The sequence below is a fragment of the Rousettus aegyptiacus genome, unplaced genomic scaffold (genome assembly GCF_014176215.1).
Source record: "Rousettus aegyptiacus isolate mRouAeg1 unplaced genomic scaffold, mRouAeg1.p scaffold_m13_p_12, whole genome shotgun sequence".
In the NCBI taxonomy this organism is placed as follows: domain Eukaryota; kingdom Metazoa; phylum Chordata; class Mammalia; order Chiroptera; family Pteropodidae; genus Rousettus; species Rousettus aegyptiacus.
Genome location: NW_023416287.1, coordinates 59,878,180 through 59,896,280, shown reverse-complemented (window position 1 = coordinate 59,896,280; position 18,101 = coordinate 59,878,180). Strand labels below are relative to the sequence as shown.

The 18,101-nt window shown below is 40.3% G+C and overlaps 1 protein-coding gene, 1 non-coding gene and 1 pseudogene across 4 annotated transcripts in view; 2 read left to right on the top strand and 1 right to left on the bottom strand.

Annotated features, from left to right (window-relative positions):
* The first annotated feature begins 9,282 nt into the window (after positions 1 to 9,282).
* LOC118610144 lies at positions 9,283 to 9,386 on the top strand. The gene has a single exon (XR_004953803.1). It is a non-coding gene; the product is annotated as a U6 spliceosomal RNA (small nuclear RNA).
* An 842-nt stretch (positions 9,387 to 10,228) lies between these two features.
* The window catches only part of TAF4B (TATA-box binding protein associated factor 4b), a 112,736-nt gene continuing 104,863 nt past the window's right edge, over positions 10,229 to 18,101 (bottom strand). For 2 of the 3 annotated variants that reach the window (XM_016160093.2, XM_016160094.2), the window contains exon 15: positions 11,865 to 12,032. In XM_016160093.2, the coding sequence (XP_016015579.1) occupies positions 11,865 to 12,032 (168 nt within the window). Of the gene's footprint in view, positions 12,033 to 18,101 lie in introns of all 3 variants that reach the window. The other variant, XM_036229923.1, reaches the window with a different exon arrangement.
* Positions 12,780 to 12,898, top strand: LOC118610114 (annotated as a pseudogene).

The window sequence follows — 18,101 nt, the reverse complement described above, 5'->3', positions numbered from 1 at the left end:
TGCGTCTCCTCTCAGGGCCTGGTGAAACCAGTTTGATTCTGGCCAACAGCCAAGGGAAAACACCCCACTGGGCCTGATTTCACAGTGGCCTTGAGCATGTGCCTGGTAAACAGACACTTTGAAAGGAGGAATAAAGGGTTATGTCAGTTCCTGCCAACTTCTTACCCTTGCAAGGTTCTACCATCAATTAAAAATGCCTCCATCCTGTTTAGCCTGTTGGCCTCGCCTAATACCAGGGATTGCTCTGCTATAGTTTCTCCTGAAGCACAGCTTGGCACTGGCCTCCAGCATGGCAGAAAGACAAGTCTGTCCCTCCCAGGCCATTCATTCTTTGCCTCGGCTTGGGGCGGGAAGGTAGGTGATGCATGAGGTGCCTCTGGGAAGGGGCCCGCGGAGCTGGCCCGGCTTTTCCAGGAGCAGGGTGGGAATCAAAGGGCAGAGGGGAGCAGCCGTGGCTCCAGTTCGGCTGTCTTCAGAGCTCCAGCTGTTGGGTCTTTTCGGTTTTTATTACATTAGTCTTAAAAAAAAAAAAAAAGTTTTTAATCAGCAAGAATCAGTGAAGCAGGCTTTATGGTGCAATAATTCTGCATGTTTTGTTATAAATATCCCCAGGCAAAGTTAAGGTTATTTTATATGACTATCAAAGTAACACGCCCGCTTCGGTTGCAACAAGGAAGCCATGAGGACTAGCAAGCAGGAAGCATACCATCTGCATTTTAAGAGGCTTTTGTTTTAATAAAATGGACACATATTTTTCTATAAAAGACATTGACCAGCTTGGCAAATCCAGAGCCCATGAGAAGTAAAGATACAGATTGAAGCCATGTTATTTGCTGAATTAAAAAAATAAAAATTCACCCTTCCACCCACTTCCCTATAACAGCACTCAGTTGTGGGTTTTGGCGATACTGATGTTTACAATAAAGTCTCAGAGCTAAAAGTCTCCATGTCCAGTACTAGAGGCCTTTGCTCTACAGAGGATGCTGAGAACAGTTTTTATATTATGAGTTAAGACCCTTTCCCCCCATCCCCTGAAAAAACATCAGATGAACATTTGAAATTGTTCAAGCCAGGATTAAGATACTCCCATGGTTCTGTTTCATATATTGCATTATTTGTTGTTTATATAGACCCTGAAATGGTCTGGTGTGGACACGAGTGAGCTCACAGAGGGCAGTGCGGAGACAGGGAACCCCCAAGGCCCCTTCTTTCCTGCGCATGCTTTCTGATCAGCCTGACAGATTTCCAAATTCCATGCTTCTTGCCAGGGAAGATTTCATAATTCTTTTCCACCAAACTTCCCTAAAGCTGCAATTCCTGGGTTAGAAGAAAATATACAGCAGGTGTCAGATTGGGTGGGAAGTCTGTTCCCTTACCTTTTAGTTTACTAAGCACCTCACGGGCCCAGCCTCAGTCCCGGGTATTTGCATATTGAACCACCCAATGATCCCACAAGGCGGGCATCTCTCCCCTTGAACACAGATTGACCCACAGAGGTGAAAGAGAAGAGTTAGATGCCCAGGAGCACAGGCTGCTTCTGGGTCGCTGAGGGCTTGGGAGGCAGAGCTGCCTGCTGCCCCGTCCTCACTCTCTCCCACTACAACCCTTTCTGCACCCCTCCCTCAGGCCCCTCTGCCATCCAGGTGGCAGTTGTGAGACACAGGCACCCATGATATGCAGTATGAACCTGACCTGTTTCCTTGGGCTCTTGCACTATGGAGACAACTGCCATGCGATCTCAATGTCAAGCCACCAATCTAGATTTTGGGTAGGAAGATCCTACTGATCCTACTGACTGTAGGATCACAGTGACCCTCTCTGCCCTTGTACATTCTCCTTGGAGACCTTCCCAGGAGTGGACGTGAAGGGCACTGCTGAGTTCCTGTCCCGCTCTGAGGTACAGGACAAATGCCTTTATCGTGCTGACCTCCAGTCCCACATTTCTGAGCCATGTGGAAACATGGCCTCTGACACGTGGTCTGTGAGCCAGGCAAGGCCTCTCTCTGCACAGCATCCATCACTCGGGTAACGTCCCTTGGATCTGCTGTAACTCAGGGCTTCCCTTCCAGCCCGGACTGTGACAGCTACACTGGCAGGGCCGCAGGGGTCTCTGGAGAGATATTAATCTCCCTGGCACCCATTAATGCCCACCTGAACCCTCACAATCCCTTGGGGCACAACCAGGAGCTAGTGGTATTTGGAAGGAATTTCTTCCCTTGAACCTCTTCCTATAACAGATAGACTCAGCCATAAACTAGTTCCTCCAACAAAATTACTAGGGAGCCATCTGTCAGTTAACGGCCTTTAGTCAGTGCCGGAGAGGAAGATATGGGGCTGTGGCTAGAGACAGAGGGTCTAGAAATAAAACAGGTCTATATATCTTGATCATGGAGCCAAAGGCCTTCGCTCTCAGAACAGGGCGATGAAAGGGGAAAATACCAAGCTTTTCTACTCAGTTTTCCAGTTTGAGGGACAATATCTGATACTGTGGGGGAAATGGCTGGGATACACATGACCATCAGCCAGGGAAGAAGAGCAGGAAAGGAGTCATAGCCAGCTCCCCATGCCAGAACTGCACGCTGGAAAAAACGGCTGTGACGAGCCCACGGACCCATGGACAGATGCCTAGAAAGCTGGTGGGGGTGGGGGTGGGAGTCTTTTTTACAACAGAACACACTTGAAAATGCTTAACTTTGGTTCACAGTTTAAATGACACAAACCAACCTGCTGGCTGTGGCTTCCAGGAAGTGACTTAAAAGGGTTCTGCATTCAGAGGAGCCACCTAAACCCTCAGAAAGGAGCCCAGAGGACCATGCCTGTGACTCAAAGGTGGCCTGTGCTGCCACCAACAGTCAGAAGAACCACTATGCCCTGCCAGCCGGTTTGACTCCTGCTGACTTTCAGAATTTCCACTCCAGAGGAACTAAAAAAAGATGATTAAGTTCTTAATTATGGCTTTTGTAGGCACTTCCTCCCCCAGGCTCAAGCTACCTGGCAGGCAGCTAAGAAGTTTCCCAGGTGCTGAGTGCCTGGGGGTGGGGAGGGAGCCCCTGCCGGCGCTGAGCCCCCCAGTCCTGCTGGGGCCCACCAGCCCTCCCTCCACCTTCAAACCGCTAACCAGATGTGGGTTCCCCCTGAAGTGAGACCGCGGTGAAGGGGCACTTCTTTCACTTGTCACAAGTCCAGTGGTGCCTTAGGGGGCCAACCCCACATGTTAGGCCATCTGTAGAGAACCTGAGCTATGTCCCCACCTTAACCCACCCTCATCGATCCCACCAAAGAGGAAGAGAGGGTGGGGGTAGAGTGGAGGAGTCCCCAGAAAGAGGCCCAGGGTTCTACAAGGCAGGGACTCAGTGGGAACTCTTTTAAATGCTGGCTCAGTGACCCACTGGCCATCTTCTCAGTGATGGGGACTGGCAGGCAGGGCCATCATGAGATGTCTTATCATTAGACCTGCCATATACGGAAGACTGAAGCAAATGGAGAGAGTTTAGCTGATGTGTACGTGAACACTGGGCAACAGTGAAGACTTCTTGTACCTAAGTTTAAGTGGGCATTACCTCTCATGAGGGCACGTGCCATCAACATAATTTAAAGAGCTCCAGTATCAGGGGAGTTTGGGTTACATGCCCTGTGCAACCACCAGAAGGGTCTGACAGGCAGTCTGGTTAACTCCTGTACTCCTTGGCTTGGCTTACAAAAGCTGCTATTCTGTACTTTGCACCTGACATGCTCCAGCATTCAATAGTAAAGTAACAACTTTTCAAATAAGACAAGTCATGGCACCTTTGCCTTCTGTTTGGGTAATCTTCTTCCTCAGCCTAGGTAACAACTATTTATTCTTCAAGTGTTAGTGTAAAAGTTCCCAACTCCCCATCTCTTCCAGAGCAGGCCCTCCACTATCACAGCACTTAGCACACCCCATGCAGTTCTCTGCTGCCAAGTTTGTCTCTTCCATGTGGTTCATCTCTGTGTGCTCATCACTACGCTTGGGTACAATGGACGTGGGCTAAAGTAAATCAAGGTATTACTAACCTTAAGATATTTAATATTTATCCTCTTTCAAGAAGAAAAAGAAACTGAAAGAAAAAGCCGAAGTGAAACAAATAGAGGTTGATGCAAACAACAAAAAGCCTCCCACAGCAGTTGGTTCATTTTTCACCCTTGTGACATTGTATTCCCATCGCCTATTTCTTTATGTCTCATCTACTACGCAGGGAGCTCCTAGAGGCAGCGCATATGTCTTCTTCATCGTGGAATTCCACTGTATGAGATGCAGTGCCTGGTACACAGTAGGCACCAAATATACATCTGTTGGATGCTTGACTAAATCAGTGAATACAGAAATCCATAGACAAGAGCAACACCGCTGCACATTAAAGAAAAATGGTAGAGTGAATTGAAGTGTGTTCAACTGACAAAGAAACCTGTATACTCAGAAGGGCCAACTAAGACCTGCTGTAGGGGAACAGAGGTAAATATTTTAACAGGCAGCCCAAACAAATGCCCAGGCTCACAACTGTAGGGAATGCCTGACTGGCTTGTTAGTTGAGTCAAACCTCTGTCACCCTGGGCTCTACTTTCTGCTTTGCCATTAACCATTTATGGACCTTATTTTCCTCACCTGTAAAATGATGTGCCTGTTCCAGTCTCTCTTAAATTCCTTTGAGTAATTCATGTGTTTAATTCCACCTCCTCAAAAGCTCTGTAAAGTGGATATCCTGTAGCTAAATACTGAATGAACAATGACCATTATAAAACTAAAAAAAATTTTTAAAAATACCCAATTTATGAATTGAACAGAAAATTCATCAGGGAAAAACTCTCAAGATTGTAATGACACATTTTTTTCAGAATCATATTAATGTGATATATATAGCTCATAAATATAGTAGACCTACAATGCTGTAATTACTATTATTGCTACTACTATGATTACTTTTATTACCATGGTGTCTGTTTAGATTAAAAACTTGTGTGGGCCCAAAGCATTCTGATATGAATAAAAATGGAAATTTAAAATATAAAAGATGTGGGAGAATTTGCTTAGAAATGGGACAGACTTTAATAATCTCTCTTAAGAGAGAAAGACCAGACAGAGTTCTGGCCCCTCTAACTGGAAGAATGATGTTTCCTTTGGCAGACAATCCTTCTAACTCTTCTCCAATCCTCTATTGCACTAACACCTTTGAACGCAGTTAATGTTTGTAGCCAGCTAATTCATTCATTACTTTAATAAGTTTAGGCATACGTCTTAGATTTACCTGGCTCAGAAACTGACTCAGCATTGCCAGGTTACATAAGAAAATGTAGTTTTATATTACCAATGTTCCTAGAAAATTGTGCATAATTAAACTCGGTCTAGTGCTGTGCCCTCAGGCAAACTACCTGATCTCTCTGGGCTTTAGCTTCTCATTCTGCAATCTGATTATACGGCTAAGGTTCAGTACAGCTTTGAAATTCCTAAGCCTGGATCTGATCTGACCCACAGGGGTATGAAGTTCTAAGCAAAGCTAACATATAGAAAAGTCTAGATTTACTAAAAATCAGTGAGAGTATTAACAGAGCAATGTTTCTCAAATTTATCACACACATAAATTCCCTGGACACCTGTTAAAATGCAGGTTCTGAGCAGCTCGGTGGGGGCAGGGGCTGAGGTTTTGCATCTAACAAGTTCTTGGTGATGCCCATGCTGTTGGTCCATGGACCACACTTCTGGTGGCAAGATATATCATGTTTGTCATGCCAAAGCCTCCCTCTAAACGACACTGCCAAGGGAGCTTCCTTGCATGTGATCTGTCTTGCTTTATATCTATGAGATTGCCCTGCCGGTCACAGCTTTCTGCACTGAGAACTAGCACCTGACACCAGAGCAGCCATCCACTGGCTGGCCAGCCACCTATGAGATCCCAAAAGAAGAGCACTTAAAACACCCAACGACTTCTTCTTAGGAGGTTTGAATGTGACACATAAAGAATTGTGCCCAGATGCAAAAATGTGCAAGGAGGCACTAAACAGAGGACAAGAGCAGTAGCAGAAGATTTAGTAGGAGAAGCACAGAGTTGCTGTGGCACTGTCACATCAGAAGCACTAGAGTTGAAAGGGATTCTGACATTGAGGAGACAAGATGATGGGGCTGCTCGAATTTGTGCTGTATAGTGAATGACTTTTTCATTCTCCCAGAAGCCTCAGGGGTGTTATATTCTGACTTTCCCTGGAAACTCTGATGAAACCTTGTGAATGCAGACACTTTGAAGATTCCTCTATATCTTAGAGGATACAGAGGTGATTCTTCCCTTTGAGGCATTCCTTTACTTCTCCTGGGGCTTGTAGCAATCTCCCCTGAGGCATTTTAGTGTAATATAGTTTATGCCCAAGCTTCTCACACAGACAGTAAGGTACCATCACAGATCACCTCGCCAGAGCCAGATGACTAATATCCCTGAAGAGCAATGGCAGAAGAGGTGAAGGCATGGCGTGGGAGTTTGCTCGGGCTACCATATCAAAGTATTAAGAATAGGAGGCCTTAAACAACAGACATTTATTTTCTCATGATCATGTAACCTGGAAGTCTGAGAGCAAGGTGTCAGCATGGTTGGGTTTCTGAGGTCTTTCTCCCTGGGTTAGCATCACCGCCTCAGCTCCACCTCAGATCATTAGGCATTAGATTGTCATAGGTACACCAGTCCCTGGTGCCAAAAAGGTTGGGGACCGCTGGTCTAACGCTGACATGTTCTTCTTTGAAATGGCTGCTAGGCTGGTTAACCATGTGCTAGGTAGTACATATAACAGAGCAAGTTCTTCAGGGCTGCTCGTGAAAGCTCTGTGTCCTCTGCAGTGGTACTCAGTCAGATACACTTACAGCTGGCTGTAGAATGGTATCACTGCTAATTAATAGATTGACGTCGGAGGGCAGCAGCATGCTTCATGGTTTTATAGCTGGTCCTGTCTTGTTCAACACATTTATGAACATAGAAGGCATGCCTATGAAATGTGTGGGTGACACAGGCTGAGAAGGATAATGAACTGCATAGTTTAGTCACCTGAACTCAAATGTCCTCAACAAGTGACAGAATCAAAACTTACATGATCATGACTGGCTAGAATAACAGACCAAAACTAACAAAGTGAAGTACAGCAGAGCATAGTAGTGTTTTCTCTTTAGGTTGCTAAAAGTAATTCATCAGTTAGAGAGGTGCTTCTCTTTAATAACCATAATCTTGCTAAAATGCAGATTCTGACTCAATAGGTCTGGAGGAGAGCTTGAGATCCTGCGTTTTTAACAAGTTCCTAAGTGAAGAGATGCTGCTGCAGCTCCACTGGCTACTCTCTGAATAGAGAGAGTGAAAAAGCCCTAGGGTGATTAGTGAACCACAAGTTCACAGGACCACAACCTGACTTCCTACACCTCACCAACATCAGTATGGAATTCTGACCTAAGGCAGTAAGCGGGCTCACTATCCTCGCTACTCTCCAGCCCCATCTGCTGGGTTGCATTTAGCACAGGGCGCCAAGTTTTAATGTGGCCTTTAGCAAAGCAGAACACGACCAAGATAACAACTGCAATACTGAGAACTAGAGTCTACATTGTGAGAAATGAAAGAACTGAGACTTTGCAGCCTCCAGAGGGGACTACTAAGTGTAGGAAAGGAAATAGATAGCTATCCTTAGATATCACGAGACAGAAATTAGTTCCAAAGCATTAACAAACAAAAACAAAGCAGAACACAACAAATCCCCAGCTTAGCGTAAGGATCTAGAGAGCGGACTCTGGGGTTCGAGAGACCTTGGTTGACATCCCAACTCCATTACTTTCCCTCTGTGGCTTCCACTAAATTGTCAAATCTCTTAATACCCCAGCATCCCTATCAGTTAAAATAGAAATAACAGTAGCAGTAGCTATCTGTACTAGTTAATTTAGCTGCTATAGTTATAGTATTCATTAAAAAAGATATATATAGCTATTGTATATGTTACATATTATTAACTGCTATAGTAATATACCTTAGATTTATACTTAAGGTTTATAACTTAGATGTTTATTTCTCACTTGTACCCAAAATGGGTGTTCTTGATGAGCATGCCGTTTTGTTCCAATCTACAACTCAGTCAGCAAGGCTCCTTCTATCTGGTGGCGCCTCCATTTTCATCAGGAGCCTTCTGAGGTCTCCGTGGAAAGAGTACACAAGATTACACACAGTGAGTTGTCACGAGCCAGTTCTGAAATGTCACACATTTCTACCTACATGTCATTGGCCAGACCTCAGGCAGGTGGCCACATTTTACGCAGGTCGAACAGTATGCCCAGGAGGCAAGAGGCAGGACTGAGATAAGCAGCCAGGGCATTATTGCCTCGATATCATCTACAATAAGATAACTTAGAAAGATGTCAATCTGACACTCTATTTAAGAAGAGTTGCCATTGAAATTGCTCCTATCATGGTTGATTAACAAAGTCAAAAATCTTAAGATGAGTTTCTTGGGAGTATATTCTTCCCCCAAGTACTCACTATACAAGGTCTACATAAATTCTAAACCTATACTGTTTTACATCTGTTCCTCTCACCTACCAGTTTGGGGAACACTTTAGGTTTCTTGCTTGCACAGCACAGGTCTCTCGATATTCTCCAAAATAAAAGTATGGCAAAAATGTTCTACTGAGGACCGATTTCTAACTGGTGGAACAACTTCAGGGTAAAAGCAAATGCACCAATACAATTGAAATGCTTATGAAACTTCTAAGAGGTGGTTAAAAAGTCAGAGAAAATGATATTGATATAGATGTAAGTTATGCCTTCATGTAAAAAATAAAGTCATTTCAGTTCAGTGAGGCATATAAAACTATCCGGAAATAATGCTAAAAATGACAAAAAGGAACTCACTACCAGGTCATGTAACGTGACATTTTATACTTTTATTTCCTGTAGAATCACTGAGTCTTGTTGAGGTCAAAGTTTTGTAAACACTTAATTTGTTCACTGTACAACTAGGAAGAGATAAGGTGCAACTTAATCAGCCGGAGATGTTGGTTCCATATGGAATATGCCCTCATATCGCTTGTGTCCTTTGCTTGCAACCATGACTTACCTAGTATAAATGGTCTTAGTTCTAAATAAAATTTTGCCAAAATTCTAACGAGGTTTTTAAGAAATGCAGGTTTTAAAAAATACATTCTTTACAAAAATGTTAAACTTGGGTTTTTTTTTTTTTTCTTTTAAAGAACCTTAAATATGTTCAGGAGATCATTTCAAAGGTCAACCATATCAAAAGTAAAATGGATGAGTGCTCGCTTCAGCTGCACATATACTAGAATTGGAACGATACAGAGGTCAGCGTGGCCCCTGCACAAGGATGACATGCAAATTTGTGAAGTGCTCCATATTTTTTAGCACTTTTAAGAGGTATGATAAGCAGTACATTTTATCCTAAATGCTTATGATCTAAAAAACAAAAACAATTGTCTAAATGTTAAAGTAAAATGGATGAAATGAGTGAATTTTATATGTAAAACATCTCAATAAAGTTGCTTAGAAAAAGTGAATAGATGGGGGAATTTCTGGTACTTTCTGCTTTTACTGTTCATCACCCAAGACAAATGTGGAAGACAGAGGGTCACAGACTTCAATGTTTAAAGAGATGAAATAAAGGAAGGTAAGTATATATGCTCCATATCTAAATGGGACAGCCACTGGTTAGCTTCAGTGGACTGTTATACAAAAGTATACGTAGTGATTACGGATCTACTTTTTCATAGGTGGAAATGTAAATTTTTGTGAAAACATTGGCCACACTATGTAAGTCATAGAGAATGTATTTATAGATCAAATCTACCCCCAAGGCCACCATTTTGCAAACTGAGCTGAAGAATACCTTGGATACATGATATTTGTTCTTTTGTAAGATATGCTTCAAGGCACAAAGTTTTTAAATGTATATTAAAACTAAACTTTGAAAAAGAATACCTTAGTGAAAAAAAACCTTGTAGGGTCAAAAAAAGCTTTTATAATGAATATGCTTTCTGAGTCAAATAGCATGCAAATTTGCAACTATTTCAAAGAAAGTGATATAGTACAACTTGGATCTGAAGTTGTTATAAAATCCAAAGCTGACATTTCAAAGTAATTGGAGACAAGAAAGTTTCACCGCCCAGGAGATATGCTCCACTGCCCAGTCTCCAGCTTCAGAGCTGACTACTTAAGATACTGATTTTCAAAGTCAGTGACCAAAGTTATTCTTATAATAAAATAATTATTTTAATGAAGTATTTGAAATAATTTTTAACATCCGATCAATAAGATTATACACAAATATGAGAGTATGCTGCACTTTACAAAAAATAAAGCTAAGCGTTTAAATATACAAAAGCAACTTTGGGTACAGATCTCTTTGTAAAGTACTCTTTTATCATATACATAATTTATAGCATTTTACATAATAACTCGCTGAAACAAAGAAAAGTGTGGCCAATTTAAAACTAGAGTACAGAATATGGCCATAACAGTCCCAATGGGAAGAACAGGATGAAGAGAAACATACTTGAGGTGTTTTTTTTTCCCCTGAATTCTTTTTTCTAAGCACAGCTTTCCCATTTTTTTTTAAAGCTTTCTTGAAGGACTTATTCTTTCCGTATGTGACTATAACTACAGCTACTATTTGTCATCAGCTACATGCCACACAGGTGGAATTTAAAAGATAACAGGATCTGATCTGCTTTGCAAACATCAGCTTCCTCCTCATATAAATATATATATAACATGCTTTTCGCAATATAGAGCCAAGATTTCCAAGAGTAAGATGCTGACATTATCTTCTGAGTGTACAATCCAAAATGGAGTCCCTATTGTTAAAAAAATTTTTTTTATCATCAATTAGGAATTTTTTAAATGCAACAAGATGCTTAAAACAGGGTAACTAAAAAGATTTTACAAAACTGTCCTTGCATTTTAAAACAATACAAAAAAACAAAAAATAACTTCATTTTGAAATACTATAATTTGGAAATGTTTGATACATTTTCCTTTTTGGTTGCCTGTGATTTTTTTCTGTCAACAAAACATGTACAGTTGCTTTGGAGTTCCAATTTCACCACTGCCTCCCTTTTTCATATGCAGTGCATTTCCTGTTTTATGATTCCATTTTCCCCTAATGAATTTAAACGCAATGCCCCTCATTCCTTCTAATGCTTTCTACTGTTTATATTTTTCAATGAGGTTTATCAGCAGCTTCAATTTTAAGTTTTCTCTGACCAGGATGTCCATTCACGTGGCATCAGACACAGCATATGGTGATATGAACCAGAGAATAGCAACCTCAGGCACGAACTATGCCCATTTGTCTCACTTTTGACAACATTGGTCCTCAGCTGACCAAAGTCACCACAAGGCCCTACTCTATGGCTTGTCCCCATCAGCTACAGAAGGTGACTGTCATAATTAGCTAAGCAACTTCTGATTACAGCTCAGAAAACCTAACACTTTGAGACAGGTTTACAGTGAGTCAGTGACTCTTCCTTTCTTTCCCCTACATCTCAATTCAGGCCATATTAAAGACATCTCACCTGGCAAATGAGGCAAGTAGTAGCAAACAGGGCCTTAACTTGCTGTGATTAAATGCACAAGGGGGCAGATGCCTACTTTTGTGTAAACTCTATTTCATACCAATTTTCAGAAGACAAAACTAAATTCTGGTCATTAAGAACCCCACAGGATGTATAGGTAAGACTTAATAAAAGTTTATAACTGTAAACAATGGTCTTCCCTATTGATGATTATTTCCCCAAAACTAAAATGTTAAGACAGTGCAACAATGCTCTTTATATCTTCTTTGGCAGTAAACAGCAAGGATCTGGATGAACAGTGGAGTGGTCACTTCAGAAGGGCAAGGTACAGAGCTCGAGAATACTTCATCTCCCTCTCCTGTTCCATACAGAATATCAAGTCCCTGAGGCAGATTCTTGTGATTCTTGGACGAAGCAATGGCTTGGTGGCTGTTAGGCTGGATGTCCCAGAAGCATGAAGGTTGTCTTTTAAGCCCTAAACAGAATAAAGGCAAAAACCAGTTTAAAATAGCAATCTTTCATAAAGGGAAACCTGTCAGTTCAGCATGTACGAGCCCACTAGCCTCAGGCTGGTGGGTTAGGTGCTGGAGATAATAATGACACAGGCTCAACCCTGCCCTCCAGGAGCCCACTCTCTTGGAGGTGGTGGTGCCCAACTGCCACCAGATGTAGTTCACGACCTCAGTCATGCTGTCTCACCCGAACCATAGGCACAGCCTATTAACTGACGACGCCTCCACTCTCAGGCTCTACTTTACTCCATCCCTTGCTGTACACTGAGGCCAGACTTTCTTCTTCAAAGGGCTTAGACAGAACTTTTGGGAATAGGGGATATGGTCACTATTTTGATTGTGGTGATGATTTCATAAAAAATCTATCGGGTTGTACACGTTAAATGTGTACAGTCTTTTGTATGTCAATTATAAAAATAAAAGCCTTACAATGGTTTGGACCCCCCACTCTATGGTTCAAAAACCTTCAACCACACCCACTGTCCGGGCAAGCTACTTGTGCAGTTGTTAAGCGCCTTCCACACATTAAATCTTCTTCAACACACAATCTCTCTCTTTTTTTTTCATATAACATTGCAGAAAGTTATATGGGTGCTGTCCCATTTATCAAATGAGGAAACTGAGCTCAGATAGGTTAAGCAACCTATTTAAGGTCACACAGCAACATGAAGCAGGGACTCAATATCTATTTTTATCTAAAGAGAACATTCTTCTATGGCCATGCCACCCTGAATAAGCCCGATCCCGCCTGATCTTGGAAGCTAAGCAGGATTGGGCCTGGTTAGTACTTGGATGGGAGACCACCTAGGAAGACCAGGTGCTGTAGGTGTAAAAAATAAAAAAATAAGGGATTGTAAGTTAACAAGGCCCTTGCAATCTATGAGGTCAGCCAAGGGTTGCCTTGCCTAAATGTAAGTAAGTAAACAAACAAACAGAGCATTCTTAGTCATTGTGCTATACTATCCATCAAATCAGATACAAATGCATCACCGGCTTCCCTCCAGTCTTACTTCCCATTGTTCCTTTACAAAGCATCTTAACTCCAGCCAATAGGCAAAGATCAGCAAAAGGCCATCCCAGACCAATCTACTCATCTTTTAAGAGCCATTTCAAATGGGTCTACTTGCCTTCGCTGTGGTAAATACTTTACATATGCTACCACCACCACCCCATACCCACTAAATTATAAGCTTTCTAAGGACAGAGACCATCATTTCTATGCCATCTAGGACTTAGTAGTCCAATGTAGATTATTGGCAATATTTTCTGAATTGAACATACAGATTTAAAATAGAACCAATGTTAAGGTCTAAGTGTCATTTAAAAAAGGAATGAAACCCAATATGCCTGGATTGATAATTTTCTAAATATCAGTATGTCTACCTGCCACTATTTATATTAATTTTTCAATTATAGTTAGCATACAATAGTAGTTTCAGGTATACAACAGTGATTATACATTTACATAACTTATAAAGTGATCACCCCAATAAGTCTAGTACCCATCTGACACTATACATAGTTATTATATTGACTATATTCCTTATGCTATATTTTACATCCCCATAACTATTTTGTAACTACCAATTTGTACTTTTTAATCCCTTTCTCTTTTTTATACACTCCCAATACCTCTCCCAGCTGGCAATCTCAAAATGTTCTCTGTATCTATGAGTTTGTTTCTGTTTTGCTTGTTTTGTTTCTCTGGGTGATTTACTCCACCCGGCACAATACCCTCTAGGTCAAACCCTAGTGTTGTAGATGGCAAGATTTCATTCTTTTTTATGGGTAATATTCCATTGTATATACATACCACTTCTACTACTTCTTCTTCTTTTTTTAGAGTCAAAAGGAAAGTTTATTAGAAAAGGGGTAACACTCCACAGAGTGTGCTCTCCTCTCAGAGACAGAGAGTGAGAGGGACCAAGAGAGGCTTGGAAAGATAGTGAGTTAGGGGGAAATGCTGTACCACCTCTTCTTTATCCATTCATCTACTGATGAACACCCGGGCTGCCTTCATATCTTGGCTACTGTAAATAATGCTGCAATCAACATATGAATATACATGTCCCTTCAAAGTAGTGTTTTGGGTTTCTTCAGATAAATATCCAGAAGTGGGATTACTGGATCTTTCTTTGTCTCTTGTTATAGCCTTTATTTTAAACTCTATTTTGTCTGGTATAAGTATTGCTAGCCCAGATTTTTTTTTCATTTCCATTTTTGTAAAATATTTTTTTCCATCCTTTTACTTTCAGTCTGTGTATACATACTACTACTTTAAAAAAAGATTGGAAGAAATAAAAAAAAAATACAGAATTCTTAAAGAATAATTTTATAAAAACAAAATCCTTTATTCTCTCATTTTTTACCATGCTTTGTTTCAAAAACATCTTGATAGGGCTGACAATCCTTCTTTCTCTACCCAAAAGACTTATATAAGAAAAGATATTTATCCAATATAGGAAACAAACCTTCTGGTTCCATTACTGGCCTTTTATAACCATTGAATTATAATTATTCTCTCTATATTTCTTTGTTTTTTTTTTGTCTGTGTTTTAATGGAGGGGAGAGGAGTCCTTTTCATGGTCTTTAAAACACTATGGTAAAAAAAAAATCAATTTAATACAGTCATGTTCACAGAATGGGGTGGGGCGGGGGTACTTCATCTGGTGGTCAAATAAAATTTCCTTAAAAGATACTGTTCAGTGTTTGGGGTGGGTGGGGGTGTATGATATCACAACCACATATCTATACTCATTAGCTTAAATTTGTTCAAAAGTAGCCATAAAACAAATTTTGGGAAATCCACATTTCTATCGGCTACTTAATTGCCTGGCTGTTTTTCATGAAGTTCAACCACAGTACAGAGTCAGTGTCTCATCACTTCTGCAGGGTTCTTGATAATGAATGTAATTTGGACAAATACAAGTGTCAGCCTCTATAACTTCTGCTAAGTGTGGCAGCCAAACACTAACATATCACTCTTCCCTGCTAACATTACCACTTAGAGGCGGAGTAATCCAGATGTGATCTTAACTATTGTGAATCATCACCATCAAAATATTTTCATATGATTTTTGCAAAATGGGCCCAACACCTCAGCTATGGACACTTGATAAAAAAGTGCACATTAGAAAGTTAACACTGTGTCATGTGCAGCAGGTGAGTGGCAATTTTGTTGTATATGAGTTAAATGTAGAGGCACTTTCCTTAGCCAAAACTTAGATATATGTATTATGCGAAAGCTAAATCTATATTTTTACAAATGTTTCCTACCAAGAGTTTGCCTAAAATCTGTTCTTTAGTGTTTCATATGAATTTTGAAATTAAATAGTTAGATGGATACACTATGTCTTGGCAAGTTCACTTCTATGTAAATACCCAGAAATATGTCATATGTTCATCCAAAGACATATATGAGAATGTTTAGCACTACTATTCATAACAGCCCTAAACTAGAAACAATCCAACTGCACATAAAGAGAATTGTAGAATATTCATATAAATGGAATACTATACAAGAATAATAAACTGAGTAACATAGATAAATATCATGATAATGTTAAATGAGTGAATAACAGATACAAAGAAATACATACAATTTGATTCTATTTCTATAAAGCTCAACAACAGGCAAAGCTACAGAAGTCAGGATAATGATTCTTCTTGAGGGAGAAGACCAGTGAAGACCAGAAAGGGAAAGAAAGGTTTTTCTAGTGACTTTCTCTTTCTTGATTGGACTACTGCACTGGAGTGTTTGTGCTGTTAAAATGCAGTTGAAGTTATGATTTGTATACTTTTATGCATCAATGTTGTATTTTAACAACAACAACAAAACACTACAAAAAAAACCTTAGCTAGGTAAGAAATAAAAAAGGGAGCAAAGAGGAAAAAAGAAGAAAGAAAACAAGGCAAAGTTGTTAAACATAAAAAATTTAAAGAGACCTAATGATCTGGATAAGGAACAAAGGGGTCACAGTTCACGTTTGTCATGTGACAAGCCTAAAGGATCCAGGGGACAGAGCCATATTACAGCTGCCAGCACAGGGTTGAAAAGAAGGTCATTCCAACAGGATGCAGCAGAAGGCCTGAGGCAATGTTATAAATGAAACCAACCCCAAGGGACATTTGGTAACCCAACAGAAATGTCTTTCATAATTCACAACTTTATGAAGGTGATAGCATTCTCTTCCCCAAATAACCTAGAAAGTCAATCTTTCTTGAACCTGGATACACATATATAGCATTTTTATGCTTGCACTTATGACTGAGAAAATCCACAGTCTGACCTGTCAGTTTCACAATGATGTGGCAGAATAATAAGCTACCCCTCAATTGACCATGGTAAAGAAGGTAGAGTGTGAAGATAATTTAAAGCCATAAAAATTCAAAACTTGCCTTTCACCATCAGTTTCAATTTTCTTCCACCCCACAAGTCCTTTCCCCAAACCTACTTAGGACTGATTTCTGGTCATACTACATTGCCAATGCCAAAGAACACTAATGCAGTTAAGAGACCATAATACGTAAAAAGAAAAAAAAAAAAACAAACATGTGACAATGTACTATTTATTTCTGAAATAGAGGGTTTTCCCAATCAACTTTCCACATGAGGGTATTCCTTAATTTGGACTCTTCACCTGGATGGAAAAAAAGGTAAAATGGAAGACGCAGTTCAATGTAAAAGAAAGAAAGAATTCACTTATCCAGTGCACAATGGATGTTCTTGGAAGTGTAATCAAACCTAAACGTTAACATATTCTAACACTATGAGGTCAATTAGGTTAGATTTCATTAATTTGTTCAATTATATATCACTAAACAAAGTTTCTTATTTTTATAATAAAACTTTTGAGGTACTCTTCTACTCTAATAAGAAAAAAACAACACCATTGGTTACCATTTAAAACAAAACTAAACACCATTTTAAGAATAACATTAAAAATAACCAGGTATCCAAATTTTTATTCCCTCAACAGAGAGGGTGCTGTGAAGTAAAACCTTTAGAAACTTCTCGACTTGTTTTTCCCTTAAACTATATTACTGCTATACTGAGAGACAGAAATAACATCTCTATGAGCCCAGGGGCTTCATGGATCCAGTTAGGTTCTCAGTGACTTCATATGGGCCTCTGTTTCCAGAACCAGCATCCAAGGCAACTTAGGTTCATGCTAGTCCATGTGTTGGTTCAATTCAAAAGTCTTCTGGGTTACATGGGTACTGACTATGGGCAAGGAACTGCTGCAGGCAACATAAGATGTACAGGAGGACTGAATGGTGGTAACGCCAGTTGTCTCCTCCGTAAGCAACCTCTGACACTTACCTTCTTTGTGCAGTTTCCTAATCTGCAAAATATGGATAGTAACAGTACGTGTCTCATAGGGTGGCTTGAAAATTAAATGAGAACAATGCCTGGCTATAGTATACACTCTATAAATGTTGCCCCTTACCATAATAAATGGATTGATTAGTCAACTGGGAGACACTAAAGGTTTATAAACAGGAAATAGTATAATCCTAGTTCTGGGCCTTTCCTTCTATCCCGTAGTTAAAACTAAACTTTCCTGTCTATGGTCTATTCTCTTAAGTCCTTTTTAACTTAAAGAAATAATTTGTCTGCTACATTTACCTTGTATCTCCCAGTGAAAGTTTTGAATTTTGTGGAGCTCTGAATGCCTAAAGCTAAAAGGTAGACTGATGGGCATTTCAGACATGTGGTAGGCAAATGAAGGATCTATCCTGGGACAGGAAGTTTCTCTAGGCTCCTCGGATCAAACAGTGGAGGAACTTGCCACTTTCTAGAATCATCCAAACTCATCAATACTGTCTATAGAAGCTAATGTCACCTTTTCCCATGGTATTCCCTGAATCATAAGACTAAGAAAACACAAATGTGTCCCTGAATCTTAATAGTTAACTAGGGAAAAAATGGGTCATTTAATTAGAGAGAAGGAAAGATTCATTACATTTCTCAGATTCCCTACCTGATTTTTACCCTAACCCTATGTTACCCTGGCAGCTATTAAGGTATG